The sequence below is a fragment of the Sparus aurata genome, chromosome 19 (genome assembly GCF_900880675.1).
Source record: "Sparus aurata chromosome 19, fSpaAur1.1, whole genome shotgun sequence".
Taxonomy (NCBI): Eukaryota; Metazoa; Chordata; class Actinopteri; order Spariformes; family Sparidae; genus Sparus; species Sparus aurata.
Genome location: NC_044205.1, coordinates 509447 through 532787, shown reverse-complemented (window position 1 = coordinate 532787; position 23341 = coordinate 509447). Strand labels below are relative to the sequence as shown.

General features: G+C 41.7%; 1 protein-coding gene across 3 annotated transcripts; it reads right to left on the bottom strand.

Annotated features, from left to right (window-relative positions):
- Window positions 1-1327: 1327 nt before the first annotated feature.
- Window positions 1328-10735, bottom strand: LOC115570045 (uncharacterized). 3 transcript variants are annotated; one of them, XM_030398296.1, is made up of 10 exons: window positions 10637-10693; window positions 8758-8775; window positions 6298-6508; window positions 6098-6206; window positions 5836-5921; window positions 5496-5655; window positions 5358-5390; window positions 4555-4775; window positions 3701-3878; window positions 1328-1532 (listed from the first exon to the last, which is right to left on the bottom strand). In XM_030398296.1, exons 5-10 carry the CDS (start codon window positions 5896-5898, stop codon window positions 1393-1395), a joined length of 795 nt encoding a protein of 264 aa, XP_030254156.1. In that variant the 5' UTR covers window positions 5899-5921; window positions 6098-6206; window positions 6298-6508; window positions 8758-8775; window positions 10637-10693; the 3' UTR covers window positions 1328-1392. The 3 variants fall into 3 exon arrangements, 2 of the variants coding, with proteins under 2 accessions (XP_030254156.1, XP_030254155.1); XM_030398295.1 differs by lacking the exon at window positions 10637-10693 and having other exon boundaries at window positions 8758-9370; XR_003981683.1 differs by lacking the exons at window positions 1328-1532; window positions 3701-3878; window positions 4555-4775; window positions 5358-5390; window positions 5496-5655 and having other exon boundaries at window positions 5893-5921; window positions 6298-8775; window positions 10637-10735.
- Between the last annotated feature and the right edge of the window lie 12606 nt (window positions 10736-23341).

Genomic DNA, 23341 nt, shown 5'->3' with positions numbered 1-23341 from the left:
TTCGAGCTTCATGTCACGTCACATGTTTACGCCTACCTCAGAGGCGGCTTTTGGAAAAAGAAGAATATTACGCCTCGGTTTTAGAAAGACAGGCCGGCACATTGCCGTCCTTACCTTGGAGAAAATGTGCTGCCTTTTCTATCTAAAAAGGGCTAGTGATAACATTACTGTGGGTTCAGTAACAGGTTTACCTCTCCACGGTCCTCTCAGCCCGAGATAAACCAGAGCCGCCTCTCCTCTTCCTCAATAAGCAGTAGGATTAAAAAGGAAATCATGAATTCCTGAAGCTCAAACAGATCTGACAGTCAAACTTCACTCTTCTTGTCACTTTCGCGGACCTGGGGCCTCATGTACTAAGACTTGCGTGGATTTCCTACTGAAACATGGCGTATGCTAGAATCCAGAAACTGTCCAAGGCACAAAAAAAATCTGATGTATCAAAGTGTGCATACGCATGGATCCAAGCACTTTTCCTTTGTACATCCCAATCAACGTGGAATTGAGTGCACATGTAGAAGTTCTAAACTCCTCCCTGTCCACGCCCCCATTTAAATATGCAAGTCAATTCAAATAGGGCCTGCACCGGGGATTCCCTCTCTGCACCATCAGATTTACACGATGAGTAAAGGTAAGAAGCGCAACTTTAATCTGAGCTCGAAATTTTATTAAATTAAGTGGAGACCCGAAGAGCTCTGTTATTTGGTAGCCTCTCTTCAGGGATAAACACACACAAAAAAAAAATTGAGTGGGAGCGTGTGTGTGAGGCAGTGAACGCTGTGGGATCGGAGCAGCGCACACCCACTGAAATTTAAAAAAAATGGTCCGACGTGAAGGTGGAGATGAAGCGGAGGATTTCGGCCCACCGCCGAAGCGTCACCGCAACGGGCGGGGGGACAGGAGGGGACCCAGATAGCAAACAGTCATTGAAACTATGTTAAATCAACATTCCGTTGTCAACGTTAAGTCATTGAATCAACATCGAACTCTGATGTTGATTCTACATCATTTTGCACCCTGTTTTAATATTGAAACAACGTTGGAATTCTGCCCATAGATCAACGGAATTTCAATGGTATATCAATTATCAGGTATATTGAAACAATGTTGAAATTTCAACTGAACTAAGGATCAACGTAATTTCAATGGAATTTCAATCGTTATTAAGCATGGAAAATAATTGCTAGGCATACGAAAATGTAAAGCCCAAAATTAAATAGCCTATAATGAATATCCTGCTTTATCTACAGCCAGGATGTTAAAAAGTGATGGAACATTTGAAAGCTTGTATGCCTATAGCCTAGCCTAAAACACTGACCACACCACACTGTTTAAGGTAAAAACAAATTCATTTTATTGGACTATTTATTTATTTCAATACTTGTCCTAGTCTATTTACAGTGTCTGGTCCGACGTCTGACTGGTTTGTCGTCCAGTCCCTCTTGCCCGGTCTGGCGCATAGCGCAGCCACTTTTGCACAGCCTGGGCGAAAGTGAATTGGGTGACGGCTGTCCCCATCTGCTGTGTAAGAGCATCTAAAACAGAAAATACAAGCACAATGCAAAAAATTAGCCTGCAGTAGCCCAGGCCTAGGATTTTTCAATGATCAGATAAGGCAATTTGTCCAGTGTTGTAACCTAGCCCATCATGTTTTCCCTCTTTTCAAAATTGGCCAAGAATATGTGCATGGGTTTATTCAAATTAAATTAAAGGGAGGCAATAAGTATCACCTTGTAGTGACACCTTTCGTAAGGAAAATTTTCGAGGTAAGTGACTCAAAAAAACTCTAGCCGCGCCTGAGACTGCGTGTCACACAGGCAGCGTGCAAGCCAAGCTCTAACCTTTTAACATGGGAGCCGAAATAAAAACGGACACGCCATGTAGGCAGTGTGCAGGAGCCCTAACAGCAACACACATGCTGGCTACCTGCTGCCTCTGGCTGTCACTTTGCCACCCAGTCAGTATGCTAAACTACAAACTTGTTTCGGACGGCCTAGCAAGATAGCCGTTGCCATGAATGACAGCTGACGCGACAGTGGATCCCGGCCAACAGCATTACTTCACGGCTGACACACATCTGGCTACCAACCAAAAAACCCTGGGGTAAGTTACTGTTAATATTGCTAACGTTACTTGGGCTGTAAAGATGTGTATTAGGGATGCACATTTTTAACCGTTTAACCGTTAACCGATAACAGGAACTTTGACCGATTAATACTATCGTTTAATTTTTTTTTTAGCTACTTGTCAATCAACTCATGGGAGCATGTCGACGCGTGCAACACGTGCCTTACGCGCTTTCCGCCACAGCCCACTTCACATCAAAAATGAAGCAAGCAAAAAGGAGTTCTGTGTGGGACAATTTCGACCGAAAAGGAGATGAGGTTATTTGCTTATTTTCCATCGGGAAAATTAGTCCTGACAGGACGAACCGGAGGTCTGATCCGTCCTGAAGGGACTTATTTTCCCGATAATGACTGCCGTTCTATACATTATCCCACTTATTACACAGCTACTTGCCAACACGAAAAAAAACGTCACACAGTATGTCTTTTTACAATTTATTTGTTACCGTTCAGGCATTCACAGTGTTTTTCAGCAGAGAAATAGTTCGCCAAACCGATGCCGTTTCGCTTCTCCCTCTTCGCTGCTTTCCTCTTCTTCTTTTCTTGACCTTTGATGACAACTCAGCCTTTTGCCAAGACTCGAAATCACCGTATTTACCAAAAATATTAAAGTTAATGTGAAACTCATCCATACTAGTGGCATAGGAGTAGTTTTTTCCCATATGAAGTAGACCTACAGATCAGCTGACGTCGCTTAGCAACCGAAGATGCTGCGGTGATAAGTGACCGGGACTACTTGCGGAGCAAAGCTTTTAGAGCGCGGAGTGATATGAAATACATGAATCAGAGGCAAAAAGGCCACTTTCAAGTGAATGGAGCTTTCTGCAGCATCAAGACGAGCCGTGTAACAACGGTTATTAATCGGTTAATGAGCGCCAGTTATCGGTCATAAAAAAAATTTCAAATGTGCATCCCTAATGTGTATTTTGAGACAATCGCAGCCATACACACCATTCTAAAGTGAATGTAGGCTAAGCTAAAGTAGGCTATTTCATGTGCACGTGGAGATAGCTAGATCTATTCCAGCTGGTGATGTGAGCCGATCAGGAGAGATGTCTGTCACAGGTAGGCTAACGTTAGTTGAAACTTTGAGAATTCAATATTCAAATTCTTAAAAAAAAATGTTGAGTCAATTAGTGTAGCAATGTCAAAACGTGTTTTCTTCTAATGTTGTGAACGTTAACAATAATAGACCGCTGTTAGAAGTCACTGAATGTTGAGGTTTCTGTTGGATTATCGTGTTAAAGGGATATTCTACCATTTGGGGAATTATTATTATATACATTTTCACAGGAATGCATAGAAATGAATATGCGCAGATTATGTAGCCTCCAAATCTCCCCAAAGTTACGTCATCACCGAATTGCATTTTAAAAAAAAAGTTAATACCAAAAACGACGAAAACTGGCCTTTAACACCATTTGGAGACATTTTTTAAAAAAGATATACATATCTTGAGTGCTTTAAGTGCCCATTAATCGACAATGGTGGTTACCTGCAACACGGCCTTTAAGGGCCTCCAGCTCGCAGCCTAGAATTGATCATATAATGGTGCATGAAAACGTAGCAGGACTTACCAAACATAGATCGGCAGAGTGCCAACTCTTTAAAGGGCCGTTTTTGTTTGGATGGCTCCCTGTGCTTCTTTCCGGCCCAGTTCAGTCCCGAAGCCAGTTCGTTAGAAAGCATGTGTGCCATCATCCGGCGGACCCTCACCTCTAGGGTAGTCCCTCCAATAATGGCGAGACGGGCAGTCTGTCAAAGTATAACAAATTTGCAAGGTTAACACATGCAGACTGAAAGCACATTTAATCATGCCAACATATTCATAGATTCCAGCGACGTTACTTTCAGGAGATCGCCGCCATATTCCTCACCAATCTCGTATATTTTAGCAGTGAAAACAATCTATTTGAGAGAGAGAGAGAGAGAGAGAGAGAAAATTTTGTCCCTTAATGTGGGGGTTGTAGCTGATTCTGTGGTCTGTCCCGAGACCATGGTCTCTGGCAGGGACCAGTGGTCAAAACCACTAGGGGCGCTAAAGATAATAAGATAGTAAAAACAGCTCAGGGTCTTGGATTTCTTAAATCTGCTTTTGTGAAATACCTCTCTGCGTAGCGCTGCCAGATCAAACGTCATTTTCAGCGAATTTGGTCTGTGCAGAATTATAATTTTTTTCAGTCTGAATATAACTGGGATTGATAAAGTCGTACTGAAACAACAACAGTTTTTAGGAGATATTGAAGTGTGAAATGCTGACTGAGACTTTTGGCATCCTTATGTGGATGTGGAATGACTGAGACTAAGGTTCAATACAAATTACCTCATGTGTCTACTGTCATAACTGTCATACTTGTCAGGCAGTTTAAGGAAATTGTGCATATCAATGAAGTTTTCTGACAGAAGAATGATTTAACTATTAAACAACTACCATTGTTTGGCGCTTTGGTGCATTTTGCAGCATCTCCTCTGCACGGTCCAGGGCCTCCATGGTGTGGAGGGGCAGCTCCAAGGGCTCCAAGGAGGCCAGTCCCACAGACTCAGACTGTCCACACCTGCAGGAGTGGCGGAATTGCCTGAACTCCTCCCGCATGTCCTTCACCTCCTTGGACAACTCCGTCACCGCAGTGAGCAGTTTCTGCATTGCCACATCTATTGACAAAGAAAATATTAACATTTGAATGCAAAAGCTGACACCCTTTTACTTAAAAAATTCAGAAGGTGTTGAACAAAGAAATGTATCATCTAAACTACTTAAAGCAGTCAGTGTAATGTTTAATGTTTTTAATGTTCTTTTATCACTGACATACACTAATGTTCAAAGGTTTGGGATCACTACTAATTTTTCTATTGGGCTTCATTATAGTAAGCCTCATGAAATAGTAAACTGGGAGGCTTCAAGATTGTTATGAGTGGTGTAAAATTGAATAACAGGTGCTCGGCATGTATGGGACGACTCTTACGACTGTTGTAAAACCATTCCCAGTGTCTAAGTGTATTCCAGGTAACTATTTCATGAGGCTGGTTATAATGAAGCCAAATGGTAAAATGAATGGTGATTACAAACTTTTGAACATTTTTGTATATTTAAGCAATGCCATTGGTTTAAGCTAAAAGTTGACAGGTGGTAAATCCTTCAATGATTTAAAGCATTGAAGAAAGATAAGGCAGGGCCCCTAGCACATATGGATGAAATCCTATGATAGCCTTAGAACATAACATTCCTGTACTTGCCTTTTAATGCCACTCTGGCAGTGCCTGTAGAATCTGTAACAAGTATGAAGAGAGAAATTAAACCATTTGACTGGATATACTGCATTTGGTTTGAATTTTGAGTGTCTGAATTGACATGAATTCTTTTTAAAAACATACCTTCAGGAGATGGCCTCTGGAGTAGATGCACAGGACCGAGTGGAGAGAAGGCCAATTCATCTCCAGGGAACGATGCTTGAAAAGGGACACTGGGATGAGTCAACTTGGGGGATGTGGGGCGTTGGAGGGTCTGATATATCCTGACTGGCTTGTTGGGTTGCTGGTTTGTTTAAAGAAAAAAAGATGTGGGGGGGGGGGGTTAGAAAGGTGGTTAGGGGCAGATATGTGCATAATGCAGAATTAGATTCTCTATTCTCTGTAAAAGCTTACTTTGCTATGCACACATACACACACACACACACACACACACACACACAAACCACAATGTGGCTAACTATACCTGGAAATAACACTTTGGGGGCTTTGGCGAATCTGCGCACATCCTGAGGCTCCTCATCCTCATCCGAATTATAAATTGGATTGGGTCTAAAAGTAAACCAGGGACCAATGAAATTGTCAACTTGTCAACACATGTCAACAAATTGTTAAATTGCATGTGTTAACAGCAAATGGTTGAAACCACTTATATGTTTGCTTTGGACAAAAGCATCTGCCAAATATAAACATATGTGTGGAACTGGAAATTGGACATTCATTATTACCTTCTTTTTCTTTTTAGGCCATGGTGGCTCTCCCCCTCAGACTGGATGTCGGTGGTGTCGCAACCATTAATATATCTCTCCAGGCTCCTCGCTGCCTCATCATGACTATCTACAAACACAGAATAACAAGTACAGTCAGAGAAATATTGTCAGAGAGGGGTATGATTCTTATTGTCAAAAGCAAATTTGAGAACACCCACCACGAGTTAAGAGGAGACGGACTGGTTCGTATGTGTGCCATCCATGTCCAGGCTGCTCTCGGTTCAGGATGGCAGCATTTAGCCTAATAGAGTCCTTGGGAGGGTATGGGGGCCAGAAAACTTTATCCCCTTCAACCCATGTGTCAGGAACAATTTCAGTTGCACCACTGCTGAACTGTATAATGCACCACTGGGTCATTTTTTTGTAAGACTGTATAGAACAAAAAGCACACCAAAATTAACTTAGAAACTGATGAACTGATCAACTGATAAACTGGTGAATGGATGAACTCATGAACAGATGAACTAACTGCATGAACTGATTATATTAACTGATTTGGCATTTTAATTGGTATGAATGATGGGAATGGCGATGAACTGTGTTTTGTCAGGGTAAAGTATGTACTTTTTGCCAATGTGCTGAAGCCTCGTCACACTGACATTCTTGCTCAACCCCCAAACTGTATATACCCCAATGTTTGCAGATGGAAAGGGATACTGGCCATAGGACTCCTTCTTGGTAAACTTTCGAAAAATGATGTAAGTCTCCTGAACTACTCTGACAATGTTTTCAACAATGGTAATGTCATTTACAATTTGAAAGCAGTTATCCCCAGAACTAGATGATAATGTGTACTTTTCCGTAACAAGCTTACGGTACTGATCTCCATAGCTCAATGAAGAAATCAACGGACCATCATAATGAGGATGCATGAATTTTTGATCTTTCTTCACAGTGTCCGAGGTCGGTGCAGGTGATTCTGAGAGCCTTTTTACTACTTGCTGTAAAGGCAAGTGAGGCTTGCGCAATAGGCGCTTCAGTTGTGCTAAATAATTCTCATACGGAAATGCAGATATGTTGTCCAAGGGACCAAACAGACGGTATTCTGACGCCAAGTGTGTCAGCTGATGGACATTGTAGGTAATTTCACCTTTCCCATATAGCTGCCCAAAGTGAGTTACAAATGATGTCAACAATCCCTGAGCGCAATCAATCAATTCCTCTGATGTCCCAGAAGACAACAGCAGATGCATGGCCACAGAAAGTAACATAAAGTTTTCATAAATTTCAAGGGCAATGGTATTTTTCAGGACTACTGGGCCAGCATAAAGCATGAAATATCGAAGCTCTGTAGCCTTCCACCGATCTATTTCAGAGAGGTGCCTGGGTTTCCGGCTGAACTCAGAAGGAGTGTAAGGTCCTAGTCCCTTCAATTTAACTGAGATCTCTTCGATTGATTTACTGGACAACCTAGTTGCCAGTGATTTGCCCCTCATCCAAATATATAGCAATTTCCTGGTTACCCCAAGACAGCACAAGTGCATGTAATCTAATGGGAACATTGTCACCATTTTGACCAGACTAGCTAGTGGGGACAGTGTTTGCTTTAGGTGGTGTTCATCATCAGTCATAGAGTTGAAGTCTGTGTCTGTCCTCAATCTAACATTGATTTCCGGATATGTCATCTTGTTGTGCCATTCACCCACTTGGAAACACTTGTCGCAGCCCGAATAACCATTGTGGCTTTTTACATTTTTAATAAAGGCTCGTGCTGGTGCATCACATATAAACGAGCACACTTCTGCCATTATCTGCTGCCCATTGTAACAAATGCCATTTTTTAGAATGCAACTAAGGTCCTCAATAAATGGGCCCAAGAACTCAAAGACACTCTTTGGTTTGGTAAAGCCACAGAAGAGGCCGACAAGGAATGGCGATTTGCTGTAATCAGCATTAATGGTTGCCAGAATGGGCCAAAACTGAGTTCTGCTGCTTCTGAATAGTGGTAAACCATCTATACTAAACTGCAGCTTAATTGTGGTCAAACTAGCAGGCAGCTTCAAAGAATTAAGTTTTGACATCAATCCTGTGGCTAGGCCAAAGTGGTAATATTCCCCACCCTCCATTTTCTTAGTTTTTATTTCACCTTGTGTCTTGAGAATTGTCCGAGCATCTCTTGGCAATTCTGGGTGAAACACTCGCAAAATGCTCAAGAGTGCAGTCAATGCTGCTAGTGAGACAGAAAAGGAAGAGGCCCAAAATCTCAGACTCGTCACTAACTCTGATGTTGGAGCTTCAGCATCAGCATCATCTGATTCTGAATCAACAGGCCTAGCTGATGGACAGTCATGAACACTGTCCAATGACACATGGGTCTCACTGAATGCTGACCTCTGCTCATGTTCCCCTATACCTGGTTGGTCCACAACTGAGTGGCTAGAGACTGAAACACCAGACTCCAATGCTACACTTGGGCATTTAACATGTTCCAGTTCTGCGACAGAGTGGCCTTGCATGTTGGGATCAGTAAAGGTTTTCTGAAACTGCTGCAGGATTTCTGACTCTGTGGCCCTAACCATTGATTTAATTTTCCGCCTCTTTGACCAGCGTGATGTCATTGTGCAAGGTGTGTGCAAGTTGTTTGTAGAAATGAAATAAAAAAATGTTGTTCTGCTTACTTTGTGTGCAGTAGTGATCTGTCAAAGAACAGAAAAGTCAGTGTTAACAACAGCAATTAAAATACAGACAGTGTGATTGTACTTTATACATATATACTCGGGTAACCAAAAGGTTTCCCCTAATATTCCCCCAATATTTGTATCTGCTGTATCTTGTATCATTACTTTGTTAAGAAGTCTGGACACACATTTATATATTTTCTTTATTGTTATTATATTTAGATTGTGGTACAAAACCAATGGTCAAATCTAAATGATCCACATGTGATTAAGTAGTGACATAGAGAGTAAACAGCTCCCTATGTTTTGACTGATACAGTTGGCTATGATCTGTGCTTTGTGTTGTCTTTTAGGCCATGAGCTAGAGGGCCTTACACTGCACTCCCCACCTCCCAACCAAACCAACTTTTGTTGGCTGGCGTAATGTAAGGGGCCGAAATTTTCTGTCTTCTTGTCTTTCGCGGTTCCACTGGTACTTCACCGGCGATCACCATAAGCTGCTGAGTCTAGATCTTCTCTCTCACTCTTTCTCTCCAGATTAGGATTTTCCTCTATCTTGTAAAAATGCACATAGTTCATTTGATCTTCTCCCTCCCCTAACTGTTTTTACTTCAAATATATTTGTCTCTGTAGTGAGTTTGTGATTATTTGGTAAAGATTTCTCTATCAACCATTTGTATATATGGCTTAAAATAATCTCCCCCTCACTGCATGAGACACAACCAGTAAGGTATATGCAAATTTGTACGTGATTGCGTCGTCAGTATGTAAATGACCGTATGACGTCATCTGCATGCTGTCATTCAAAAACCTGTTCTCGCTTTACAGAAGCCGAAGCCCGCAACGGAACAACTTCACCGTGGCCTATCCTTGACTGTTGAAAGATGCGAGCAACCAACTCGGTGGCAGAACGCCTGGCACTTGGTTGCTGCTCTGTCTGTACTAGGCAGCTCATACTTGGCAGCCAACTAGAAGCAATTCTAGTTAACTGCGTCAAGCTAGCTGTTCGAGTAGAAATACTCGGCGCTAGCAAAAGAGCTACGGAGAGCACCAATACTCCCGATAGGCTAGGTAGCAATGCCCCGAGTCTTTTAAGCATTAGCCCACAGAGTAGCGATACTCCCCAAGGCTAACGTTTACACAAACCACACGGAGCAACATCACTGTATCCCCGTAATAAAGAGAAAAATAGAAATATGTCACAAATTCGCCAGTCGGATAGTAGCAATACTGCGCTTTATACCACATCCCTGCTTCACAACTTAGGTGCAAGTATAAAGCTAACGGTACACAGCCGCCCGCAGCTGTTAACGCGACTTGGCGAACGAGGCTAATTAGCTAGCGCACCGGCAAGTAGCTAACTATTGCTTCGCAACAAATATCGACGGCCCCCGCTACGGAGGGCAATAAGCCGCAGACGGTGTAATTCTGGCTCGCCGCGGTCACATCTGCGGGTAGCACAAGGTGCTAAGTGCTAGCATTGCTTCATTTGATAGAATAGCCTAGCAGCTCAAATTCCAGATTTCTCTTGGTCTTTCCTTTCCTGTTTCAATAGATTTACAAACATCCTCCCCTTATGTATCTGCCTACTTAGCAATTTGTATAATGGTAACGTTACAGATATGTATTTCGAGCCAGCTATCACAAAAATAGACTGGACGGAGGTTTTGCTAGCTTATTGTAACCTGTTGGAAGCTAACGACGATAGCCTTCAGCACGAAATTACGTTAACTTTGGCAGATTATGACATTGATTTAACAAAATCTATTTGAATGACTGCAGTACTGCGTGGGTTACTACACTAGCCATCATGTTAACGAGTAACAGTATTTGATTTGGTACAATTTATGCATATCGAACATAACATAAGCAAGCTTACCTGATCGTATGGGTCAAGGATCCAGAAATGAGATGTCCGGTGCAGTACGTTGCAACGTCTACCACCCGATGGTCTCCCGGTCAACCAAAAATCGATGGATTTTCAATCATATTTCCCGGTCAACTACATGTCGATGGCTTTTCAACAACGGTCGTTTCCCGGTCAACTCTAAATCAATTACTTTTCAACACATTGGCAATATCGCCCGGTAAACCAAATATCAATGCTTACTCAATAATAAAGATAACAATAGATCAATGTTGTTCCAATGTTGTTGCCATCAACATTAATAACATCAGGTTTCATCGATATGGTAATTCAACATTTATTTTGCATTGAAATTTCAATATCAACCATAATGATGATTCAGATGGAAAATCAATATTTATTCAATGTTGGCTTGCTGTCTGGGCGAGGAACTGACCCCCTTTGATCAGAGAGTGGCGGCGATTGTGGGGGACACAGCTCTAAGCGGAGTTGTGGGGGCCCATGAAGGCGACACAGATCATTCCCAAGGTAAATGTGTCAAACTCAGAAATGTCATTATACTGGTTGTACAATAGGCTGCTCACACTACACATGCTCGTGCGTAAAGTTGCCAGGATATAAACACATTGACTCATGTTTAATTACTTCATTTTTTATTATCATTATTTCTCAATAGACAATGAGCCAGGAGAGGGCTCCTCCCTCTGCACCGTGCACCCTGGCGTCTCCACCGGCTCCTCCACCAGCACCTCCACCTCCAACTCGCACCCTGGCGTCTCCACCGGCTCCTCCACCAGCACCTCGCACCCGGTGTTTCCACTGGCTCCTCCAGCACCACACGCCCGGCGACTCCACACCAGCTGCTGACGTCCGCCCGACTGGCCGTGTCCTCTCACAAGCTGTGCTGGAATCACAGGAGGGAAATAGTGAGAGCAATCCGTGGCGTCAGTGATCGTCTAGATCAAATTGTCAATGTACTGGGAGATATTTGTAACGCAATAAATGCAGTTAAAAAGTAAATTGTGTCCTTGCCTCTTTACATCGTTGAAATCAGATGCTGCCGGGCCCGTATCGCTTCCCGGGTTGGGTCGAGGTTGACAGGTCCGGCATCCAGTTCCTCTGGTGGGGGGATGTGCTCTGGTGCTCTGGTGCCCCCCCCGACCTGTCTAGACAGCACCAGCGCCCCTTCAATAGGCCAATTACACATTACACATATATATATATATATATATATATATATATATATATATATATATATATATATATATATATATATATATATATATATATATATATATATATATATATAAAATAAACACACACTACCGTTCGTGGGAAACAAACAGGACAAAACAACTTCATTACAAGACTGATCACACTTATATTTATGACTGCAGAAGTGCGTCGTGGCTCCTGCAGTGTGACATTTCCAACTTTACGCATTCGTTTATTGACACAAATACTGAACACAAGGAGACAAAAAAGGGCTTATTAGATAGCTCTGCCGCTCTATTTTCACCAGGGAAAAAACAAATACACATATTTGAATGCACGCGCCCAAACAGGCATTGTGCTGGTTTAAATTCGGGACGCAATTAAATGGATAAATTATTTACTCACGAGAAGCCACCCATCGCGCACCGTGCCAGCCTCCAGCCTGTTACCAACCATGCTATTGGTAAGAACGAACGAGTCATGCGTTGAATCTGGCCACCTTGCCACGATGTTGGTGAGCTGCATTTGCGCATCACATATTATTTGAACATTTATTGAATGAAAATGTTTCCTGTTCACAAAAACAAATTCATCCTGTGATGGCGCTTTTATAGCAACATGTGTGCAGTCAATAGCTCCGATTACATTAGGGAAACCGGCTCTTGCTGCAAATTGCGCTTTAATGTTGGCCTGTTCAACCACATTGTATGGGAATTTGATGTACCTGGATGACATTCTTATGATCCCGTCCCACACAGCTGGCATGGCTCAGCTCAGAGTGGACTGGCACACTCCTGACTGGTCGGCCAGTTCCCTCTGGAAGGCTCCTGTTGCCAGAAACCCCAGAGTGGTCAGCACCTGTGTGGGCACCGACAACCCCTGGCTCCTGGCTGTGTGTCGTTCTAGGGCCGGCCGCAGCTCTGCGCACAGCTCCAGCAAACACTGGCCTCGGCAACCTAAAATGACTGATGAGCCAGTTGTCGTCATTTGCCAACAGATCTTCCCGTTCTCTAAACACCCTCTCACGTCTGATATAACCATTTGCGATGTCTTCTAACAAGGCCAAGGCTGCCATTGTTAATGCCATTTTTTCATCACTTTGCGCATGCTTTTATATCCATCCATATGATTGCAAACACGTGTGTGTTAATTGTCCACTGATGTGTCTCTGATGTGCACATTACACTGAGGATTAATTGTTTTCACATAATTAACAGTTTCCCAGCATCACCTCTAAGTGTCGCCAAAGGAACAATAGCTGTAGAAACGTGCGTACGCCAGCCATGAAGCTGGCGTGGCGCACCACACATTTCCACGATCATTTCACTTTTGATACATCTAAACTTTGCCGTGGAAAATGACGTACGCCACGTTTTTGTGCGTACGCAACATTGATACATGAGGACCCTGGGCTGCAGAAATAGTGACGTACGGGTAGGGGCGGGAACATCTGGTGACGCAACCAGGAAATGCTCCGGAGGGTAGACTGTCCCATTTCACAACAGGCTGAGGCTGCCTGCAGGTCTCTCTGAATGACCCTGCCTTTGCTGGCTGCGAAGGATGGGTCCCTGAAGGATGCTGCCCCTGAATTTGGACACAGCCAGAGAATGGCAAAAACGGAAGTTCAAAATGCTGGCCGATCACGTGGTACATATAGCCTCCAAAAGTTCCCGGAAGTGCTTGGCGGGCAATTGAAAACACTAAGAAAATCACAACGATCGGTAAATAATGGTCAATAAATGCTTTGCAACATTTATATGCTTGGGGGTATTGCTTCGAACTCCGTTAAGTTTACTAAACCTGTACAGTTGTTGAAAATCGTAATATTTTCTCTTTTTTTTTACTTTCAGACTTGAGTGAGGAGACAGGTGACTAACATTGACTGCACATTAAGTCTGGACTCGCAACAACATTATGATAACTGTGTTCTAATAGGAAATCCATGGCAAATAAATTACACTTTGATTTGAATTCACTGCAAATAAACTGAATTCTATCACTATTTGTTAACTATCCCTACTTATCCCAAACTTGCTCTACTCAGTGATGCACAATAAATCACAGTCTTGTTTTTCCCAAAGCACTTAATACCACAATGAATTCCTTAAAAACAGTATCTAAAGAAGTCAAACAGATCAGCATGTCAAGCTGTTTGTGTCCTTTCCACTATGAAGTCCTTGAGAGTCTTCACTATGGTGTACTGTGCTGCATGGGGATGCTCTAATCGCTCTGAGAAAGGTGTGCACATGTATGGCTTCCCCAAAGATGGAGACAGGAGAAAATCATGGGTGACAAGACTGATGCGCATTGCAAGTTGCGGAGAGACAACGCTTTTGATTTTTTATTCAGTTGCTGCACTATTCGCTGCAGCGAAAATGCGTAAAAAGTAAAAAAGAAAAAAAAAGCCTGAAACATGTCAAGGGATTTTGTTCATATAGAGTTTTTAAGATACAGTAAAATACCAAATAATAGCCAGGGCGTTTATTTGTTTCAGTCACTTAACAGAGCAGGCGTTTATTTGGGACCAGGCGTTGAATTCCTTCATCTCAAAAATCCGGGATGAAAATGTCACAAACTTCTCCAGCTTCTCTGAATTCTCTGGCTTCCTTCTGGGCAATAGTTGACTTCTGCAAGTGAAGTTATTGCGGCGGAGGAAACGATTTAGCCAACCAGCACTCGCGGCAGACTCTTCATCTCTAGTGTCACTCACGGTGATGTACATTTGTTTGGCCATCGCCCTGATCCTTTTGCGGGACACTCTCTCGTGGCATGCCCGTTTGCTGATAACTCATTCCCTCATGTTTATCTCAAGCTCCTCGCTAGCCTTCTTCCTCCCTCCACCAGGTAGCCTAGCCCTGTTGCTGTGCTCCTCGGACAGACACTGAAGCTCAGTTTGATTTTTTTGCCAATCTCTCACTTTGTTGGGGTCGACAGAGAAACGTCTAGCGGCTGCTTCTCCCGAGTTTTCCTCTGCATATTTTACGACTGAAAGTTTGAATTTCAAGTCTTACTTTTTATTTTTTTTTGCTGCACCGGAGCCGTGGGGATCATCAATGTGATACTGACTGACAGAAAGCACAACATGTGAAAAAGGCGAAGAAGAAAAACGTGCAGTGTCAGTGGTCATGTCTTCTTCGGTTCGGAACCGGCGGTTATTTACCAAAATATACACCTGCACCCAGCGTTTAAAGGGGACCCTGCGGTTAATTGAAACCCGGCTATTGTTTGGTAATATACGGTATATTTCAAAAGCATATCATTTTTTTATTTCAAGTTGCACATCGCGTTATTAAAATGGTATGAGCCAGTCCAGATGTGTTTTTTGTTTGCAAATGGTCTTATCTAAGAACAGGCCTTCAGTTTCTTTATGTTAATGTTAAAAGAGCACATTGTGCAATATTTATTTTAGAACTCAGGCACGTGAGTCAATTGAGTTTATTACGGGATTCATAGTAGATGCTGCTGTGCTGGGGTGCATTATATTCATCAGTGTTCCTGATATTTTGCCCTCTCCACTGAAATACTAGAAAGGAAAAATATAAGCAACAATTGTTGAGATAATGCAGTCCAGCACAGCACCACAACCCACTATGACCTCAACAAATAACATGAAGTAGAATGAAGAGCTAGAACAGCTTTCTGATAATGTCAAAAAAAACTGAACATGTATAAGATTTAAAAAAGCAGAATTTATGGCACAGCTGTTGTACGGCACTGCATGATGTTGCACAGGTATATCAAATAAAAGGACTAACAGCAATAGTTATGTTTAGTATTTTTCATTAAATAATATTGCAAGGTCTAGTATGATTTATAATGCCTGACCCACCTTATTATGTTTTCAGTCTCATTGTGGTCCAGTCAGTACTCCTGGCCTGCAGCATCACTGACGCGCCACAACAAAGTGCTCCTACTGTAGGTTCCCAAATATACTCAAGATGATATCACCTGTTTAGGACATTCGTTTCGTATGACTGCTTGAAAAACATTGCATTATGTCTTTTCAGTCTCACCATTGTCTGCTCAGCACTCCTGGCCCGCAGCATGCAAGATAAGTTATGAAGAGACATGACTGCTTCTTGACCACACAGAACCAAGTGCAGGTAACTGATATACATTGAAAATATTAGATATTTTGTGTGTGAGATAGATATGTAGATATATCGACATACACATACATAGAGTTGTGGTCAAAAGTTTACATACATTTGTAAAGGACATAATGTCATGGCTGTCTTGAGTTTCCAATAATTTTTTGTGATAGAGTGATTGGAGCACATACTTGTTTGTCACAAAAAACATTCATGAAGTTTGGTTCTTTTATGAATTTATTATGGGTCTACTGAAAATGTGACCAAATCTGCTGGGTCAAAAGTATACATACAGCAACATACATTATCAATTTTGGTGATGTAGAAAAGTTACAATCAAATCAAATTAGCTTCATGGCATGGCCTCTTAACTTCATGTGAGTGATTATGATTGACAACACCTGTTGACTTCTCTGAGCCCATTTAAATAGGGCTCATGTGATGCAGTCATTAGGCTCAGTTACAAACGCGACAATGGGAAAGTCAAAGGAACTCAGCACTGAAAAAACGAATCATTGACTTGAACAAGTCAGGAAAGTCACTTGGAGCCATTTCAAAGCAGCTTAAGGTCCCAAGAGCAACTGTGCAGACAATTGTTCGTAAGTATAAAGTGCATGGCACAGTTATGTTACTGCCACGATCAGGAAGAAAACGCAAGCTATCACCTGCTGCTGAGAGAAAATTGGTCAGGATGATCAAGAGTCAACCGAGAACCACCAAAAAGCAGGTCTGCAATGAATTGGAAGCTGCTGGAACACAGGTGTCAGTGTCCACAGTCAAGCGTGTTTTGCATCGCCATGGACTGAGAGGCTACCATGCAAGAAGGAAGCCCTTGCTCCAGAAGCGACACCTTAAGGCTCGTCTAAAGTTTGCTGCTGATCACATGGACAAAGATAAGACCTTCTGGAGGAAAGTTCTGTGGTCAGATGAGACAAAAATTTAGCTGTTTGGCCACAATACCCAGCAATATGTTTGGAGGAGAAAAGGTGAGGCCTTTAATCCCAGGAACACCATGCCTACTGTCAAGCATGGTGGTGGTAGTATTATGCTCTGGGCCTGTTTTGCTGCCAATGGAACTGGTGCTTTACAGAGAGTAAATGGGACAATGAAAAAGGAGGATTACCTCCAAATTCTTCAGGACAACCTAAAATCATCAGCCCGAAGGTTGGGTCTTGGGTGCAGTTGGGTGTTCCAACAGGACAATGACCCCAAACACAAGTCAAAAGTGGTAAAGGAATGGCTAAATCAGGCTAGAATTAAGGTTTTAGAATGGCCTTCCCAAAGTCCTGACTTAAACCCCATTGAGAACATGTGGACAATGCTGAAGAAACAAGTCCATGTCAGAAAACCAACAAATTTAGCTGAACTGCACCAATTTTGTCAAGAGGAGTGGTCAAGAATTCAACCAGAAGCTTGCCAGAAGCTTGTGGATGGCTACCAAAAGCGCCTTATTGCAGTGAAACTTGCCAAGGGACATGTAACCAAATATTAACATTGCTGTATGTATACTTTTGACCCAGCAGATTTGGTCACATTTTCAGTAGACCCATAATAAATTCATACAAGAACCAAACTCCATGAATGTTTTTTGTGACAAACAAGTATGTGCTCCAATCACTCTATCACAAAAAAATAAGAGTTGTAGAAATTATTGGAAACTCAAGACAGCCATGACATTATGTCCTTTACAAGTGTATGTAAACTTTTGACCACAACTGTATATGTAGAAGAGCATGCTATGGTGATCATTGCTGTGCATGCAGGCCACCCACACACCCCTGGCAAATAAATAGTGGGAGTTACTTTTCCAAAAGGTGCACACACAGGTCAAAATCAACCGGAACCTCACTGAATAAAGTGGTAAACAGTGGTTTATTCTTACCTTTAACTCCAAACACTTCATATGTCCTCCCTTCTCCGTTGCCTTTTCCTCTGCTTGACTGCTCTGAATCAATTAGGGACAGCTGCAGCCAATTGTGGCACAGGATTTAGTGGAGAGGGGGAGGAAAGCTGCGTGCACATTGAATGATCGTGTCAGGAGTCTCTTTCACAACATAGAGTCTCCACAATATTCACTAGGAGAATTAGTTACATGATACAAATGCATGAAAAATATAACCATACTGGTATAAACCCAGTTTGTGTTCTCACTGTCCAGAATCACAACAGTAGACACACCTAGTATTTACGTGATTTGGTCGACTGCCCAGCTTTATAATATATACTATACATCAGCTTTTTGAAAAGAAAATCAAGTTGCCCAATACACACCACAGTAATAATATTAAACTACCAGAATCACCCTGTTATTATTTTATTGTTTGCAAGAAAGTTTATCACCGGGATCAGGATCTGCGGATGCGGCTCAGTTTGAATATTCAAATGTGAACTTTTCACCCCACACTCAAACCTATATCTGAATGATAAAGGTAGATAGATAGATAGATAGATACGATAGATAAATAGATAGACTGACAATGCTGTTTAGTCAGTGCAATGTAGTGGTCAGAGACATTATGAGCTCGCAGTCCTAGCTAATGTCCTTATATCATAAGCTTCACCCGTCATACCGCAGCCTCAATGATATTAAATTGATGTTTATCTACAATCACACTCCCTGCACATTAAACTGGCTAGTAGTATAAATTGACAGCGTTGGATTAAGTTATATTTAGAGAACAGAATTGACATGTATCAGCCTGTTGCATGTGTTGCTATCTTTATCCAGCATGCTAGCTTAAACTTTTATCTGTTAATATTCTCTAAATCTTCTAATCTGGATGGGGACAATCCGCCAACATACTTAATTACTCATGTCAATTTAATTCCAATGCACTACTAATGTGAAAATGTCATTCTTTAATAGTGTTGTGACGTTCACAAACGAACCGATTCTATTGAACGGCTCGTTAACATTAATTATTTTTTTTTAATATCAGTGTGTGCTCCTCCTTTGCTCCTCTCCGTGAGTGGGACAGAGAAGTTACATGGGGAGGAGCGCAGCCCAGCTGCACTGTGCCTATTAGATATGCAAATGTAGCATGACACCTGAGTTGTGCACGCTGCCTTTGCGCATCCCCCCCCAAAAATTCAGAAACAGGTGACCGCCCTGCCTCGGAGAGCAGAGCAGCTGCAGCGGTCTTAATTAGGAGGAGGACAGTTTTTTTCCAAATCTCACCCCATCATACCTCCCAGTGATTATTTCCAAGATAAACTGAGTAACCACCAGGCTGGCTTCTTAAAACTTAATAAATTTAAAAATCAGTCAAATGAGCCAATTTTTTGAACGGCTCTTTGAAAGGAACGGCTCACCAAGATCCGGCTCCCCTTAAAGAGCCATAAATCCCATCTCTATTCTTTAAACATTTTACCTTGATCAAGTGTTGCTCCGACCGTGTGCTCCATAAGAATTACATTGGGAGGAAGTTAGCTTTTGCTAACTTCCAGGAACTTTTGAGGGGCTCCATGCTCAGCCATTGCTGTGAAAAAAATGAACCATTGCAGTAAACATAGGTGGCGCCACTCTCTCTCTGTAGGACTGCAGGCAAGACACCTTTAGAAATCTGTATCTCACTCAAAAAAGCATGGATAGTCTTTTTCCAAAGTTTCTAGGCCCAAATACCAGAAAAAGTCAGTTTTTCATAATATGGGACCTTTAAAGGAATGTGGACAAGGTAACATCTCATAAATGTTCCTACAATTTTGGTAGAGAAGAGAGCCTAGTCAGCAGTCTCCACTATTTTTTTCAAACTAATGGCGGAGACACGGTCGCCTCAATTCCTAAACCTACGTGGTTAACAAGCTAATAGTTAGGCTGGATAATGTAAGCATGCTAAGACAATACTTGAACATGATTACGGATTAGCTTATATTGTGCTGTACCCTCAATAACAGCAACCACAAATATTTGTCCATTACAGTGACAGTCCACCTGTTGCTTTTAGTATTGGTCAAAGTAATCTCTTTTCCTTAAGTGGTCAAGATGTTGATAAAGGTCGAACATGCCTCCATGTTCAAAGAAATATGTGAAACTGGAAGATGTCAACTTCTCAGATTTCATCAGTGCAGGTAAGTTGAGTTAATTATGTTTTCGTTGTTCAAAGTAGTTAAAAGCAAAGTAATAACTGTAATTAAAATTATGCTTCAGTGCAGCAGAAGTTTCTCATACCAGAAAATACAGCGCTAAGAGTGACAGATGAGCAGGGCATAGAGGTGGATGAAGATGTCTTTCCAGAACTTGCAACAGTCAAGAAAGTGTCTTGTGTCATCTACAGTGATGATGGTAAGGTGATTGTAAATTTATGTTTTATTCTTTTTTTTCTTCAGGAGATGCTTTGAGAGATTTGTATCCTGAAACAGTGTTAATGTCTATCTGATATTCAACAAAACAACAATCTCTCAATAATAACGTGTAATTGTCATGTGCTTTTCAGACCTCCCACTAGCAGAATCATCCAAGAACATAACTGACTGCTCAGACCTGACAGAATTTGTGACACTGGTAGGCAGGATTATAGTAACTCCTTATAATGAAATACAAAATATCATATCTGGTCTTACAGGGCAAGTTGTGATTTGGGTAAGCTAAACTTGCTACATTGTGCTGGTGCACACAAATCTTTTGTCATGAGCCAATGACTTTATAAAGTATCTATAGTTTGACTAAGTAGATTCTGTTGAACACAAAAAAATGTTTAAAACATTTACACTACTGAGGTTACTTTTATCTCTCAGCATCAGTACAACACAGAAAAGCAAAGTTTGAAGCAAGATTATTTTCCACAACCAGAATTTTAACTTTGATAAAATGTATAGTATTGACGTGATCACAGCTTACCCAAAGAGAGTGACATAGTATCCAGCGCGTTTTATCATAAAATGCTAATGCTTAAAGGCAGAGAGAATCGGAGTAAACATTAGTGATGGGACACCATGGTTTTGCAAGGTCCAGCTAAAGGCTGCATCAGATGATTTCACTGATTAGCACTCCTTTCAGAGGTTTGGAAGAACTTTAAAGTGAAATCATTGACTGAAATGATCCGTCGGAATGAAAATGCCAAATATGGTGCCATATTGGGCAAACAACTGGCCAAATGTGCTATTTGTTGGTCCTGTATGGTGCCATATTATGTAATTGTACAGTACGTGCCCTGTATCCTGATATGACCCTGTTGTTTGTGATCCTCAGATCTTACTGTCCTGCAGCAAAGCGGTGAATGGCCTTCCTCAGCAAGTATAACAGGTACATTGTCCATCTCAATCTCATCCAGCAGTGACACAAGTGATGCTGGATGTCAAATGATTCAACCTGACATGGACAGCACCTGTGCAAGAAATGTAACTAGACAATTCCCCGCCGGGAAATCGCGAGAGTGGGCTGTGCGCTTTGCCCCGTGACGAAAAAGCAAACATGGCATCAGCAAAGTTTCCTCACCATCAAGCAGGAAAGGCCTTAAGGAACACACACATCAAGTTTTGTGGTCCTAGTTTCAGAAATGCGGTAATAGGAGCGAGTTAAAAAAGGCCGCAGTTTTGCAAATCCTCTTCCCAATTTACATTGAAGTGAATGGAGCAGTTGAGAGCTACTCTTGTAGGTTAGAGGCAGATAAATCCAAAACCATAAATCCTACCGATAAAGTAGACACATTGGGAGAAAGAAGACACGTGTCACTGTTTTTGAGTAAAGTTTGTGGCTTGAAGCGTCACTGAAAGAAAACATTTCTGAGAGTTTTTTAAAGTCTCTTACCGTTCAAAAATGATACATCTTAGGAAAAAAGTTCAAATGCAGCTGAAATACACAGGACTTGTGCCTACATTTTAAAGTTTGAATGGTGTTTCTAGGTGAATGCTTGCCAGAGCAGGAGATGTTTGAAAAACGTCGCAGATTTGCGAGTTTTTTGACCTCATCCCATTTATTCCTTATGGGAAGTCTTTCGCAGCTGTTCGTGTCTTAGGACGCAAAACATTAATATTCTAGAAAACTGAATAACAGCATACAGAGTCCGATCAAGCCACACATTGAATGAGTGAAAAAATAATCGTTAAATGTAGTTTAAATGTTGGGAAATATACTGTGTGTGTGCGTTTGTGTGCATGTGAGTGCACGCTTAAGCATGGCTGTGTGTGTGTGTGTACATGTTTCGCTGTCTGTCTGTCTGATGTGTGTCTACTGTCTGTCAGCTGATGGTCTTTTTTCAGGATTTACAGTTTTGGATTTAGAAGCCTGATCCCGACGAGAAGTCATTGCCCCCTCCCATAAGCCGCAATGTTAATTTTGAGGCTAAATTTCTGGCCGAGAGCAGACGGTACCTGATTTGTCTCTCGCTCCTGTGCCCTCATTTCTTACTCGACCGAAATGAGAAGACATGAACATGTTCAGCCATGTCTTTTGTCACTCAACATACACAAATTTCGGCGATTACCATTATGTTTTTTTCAGGAATCGCAGGGGTTTGGGAGGGGTTCTCCCATTCATTCTTATGGGGACATTTTGATCTGTCTCTGCTATTTCTCCAGCGTGTGTATCTGAAGAATGCGTGTGTATTGCTGGAGCCAGAGTGCGTGACATCATTGCTACATTGTAGAGCAGCTGGAAAATCTGGAGAAAGAATTCTCTTCAGCTGGATTTGGATCTCATATCTTTTACTTCCCATAGACAATGTATACATACAAAATGTAGGAAATCTTTTTGGCTTGCTTCATGGTTGCTCCTCCTCCAGCGTATATGAAGCCATTTTAACCTCTTCCAGCACTGTTACTCTACATCTTTTTACCTTTTCATCCTTTTTTCACCTATTTGAGCTGTTTCACCCTTAAACCTTTTCATATTTTCATGCTTTTTTCACCTTTTTAACCTCTTCCAGCCCTCTTACTCTACAGCTTTTCATCCTTTTTCACCTTTTTAAACTTTTTCGGTCCTCGTCAGCCTTTACCTTTTCACCTTTTTTGCCTTCTTTCACCATTTTAACATCTTCCTGCTTCCTGCCCTCTTAATCTACAGCTTTTCGCCTTTTTTTCAACATTCTTATAGTTTTATGCAATTTCGGCAGTACGTTCAGCAGATCTCGCTTCGGCCTTCAGTATTCACACTGGATTTTTTGCAGGAAATACAAATTTTTCTAGTTTTATTTACTTACACACCTTTACACCTTTCTCTTAAGTAGGCCTGACTTCAAAACTTAGAAAAGCTTAAACAAATTGGGGTTAAGGAATTTAAATACCATTGTAATAGATTTTCTGTGCTATCAATAGATAGAGATAGTAGTTTTGCATCAAAATTATGTCTTAATTCTGTTGTTATTTGTTGTTTGTCTTTTATATCAATTGTATTTAGATAGTGGAGCAAATTCTCTCATCTAAGCCAGCAGGGATGACTGTGATCAAGGAGTATGAAGATACTGGGATTTTGAAA

Coding starts and splice junctions, on each gene's coding strand:
- LOC115570045 (XM_030398296.1), bottom strand. CDS start 5,898: ATGAGGATGAGGAGCCTCAGGATGTGCGCAGATTCGCCAAAGCCCCCA. Junction 3,879..4,554: donor CACCAAAGCGCCAAACAATG/GTAGTTGTTTAA, acceptor ATACTTTGACAG/ACTGCCCGTCTCGCCATTAT. Junction 1,533..3,700: donor ACTCTGCCGATCTATGTTTG/GTAAGTCCTGCT, acceptor TTTCTGTTTTAG/ATGCTCTTACACAGCAGATG.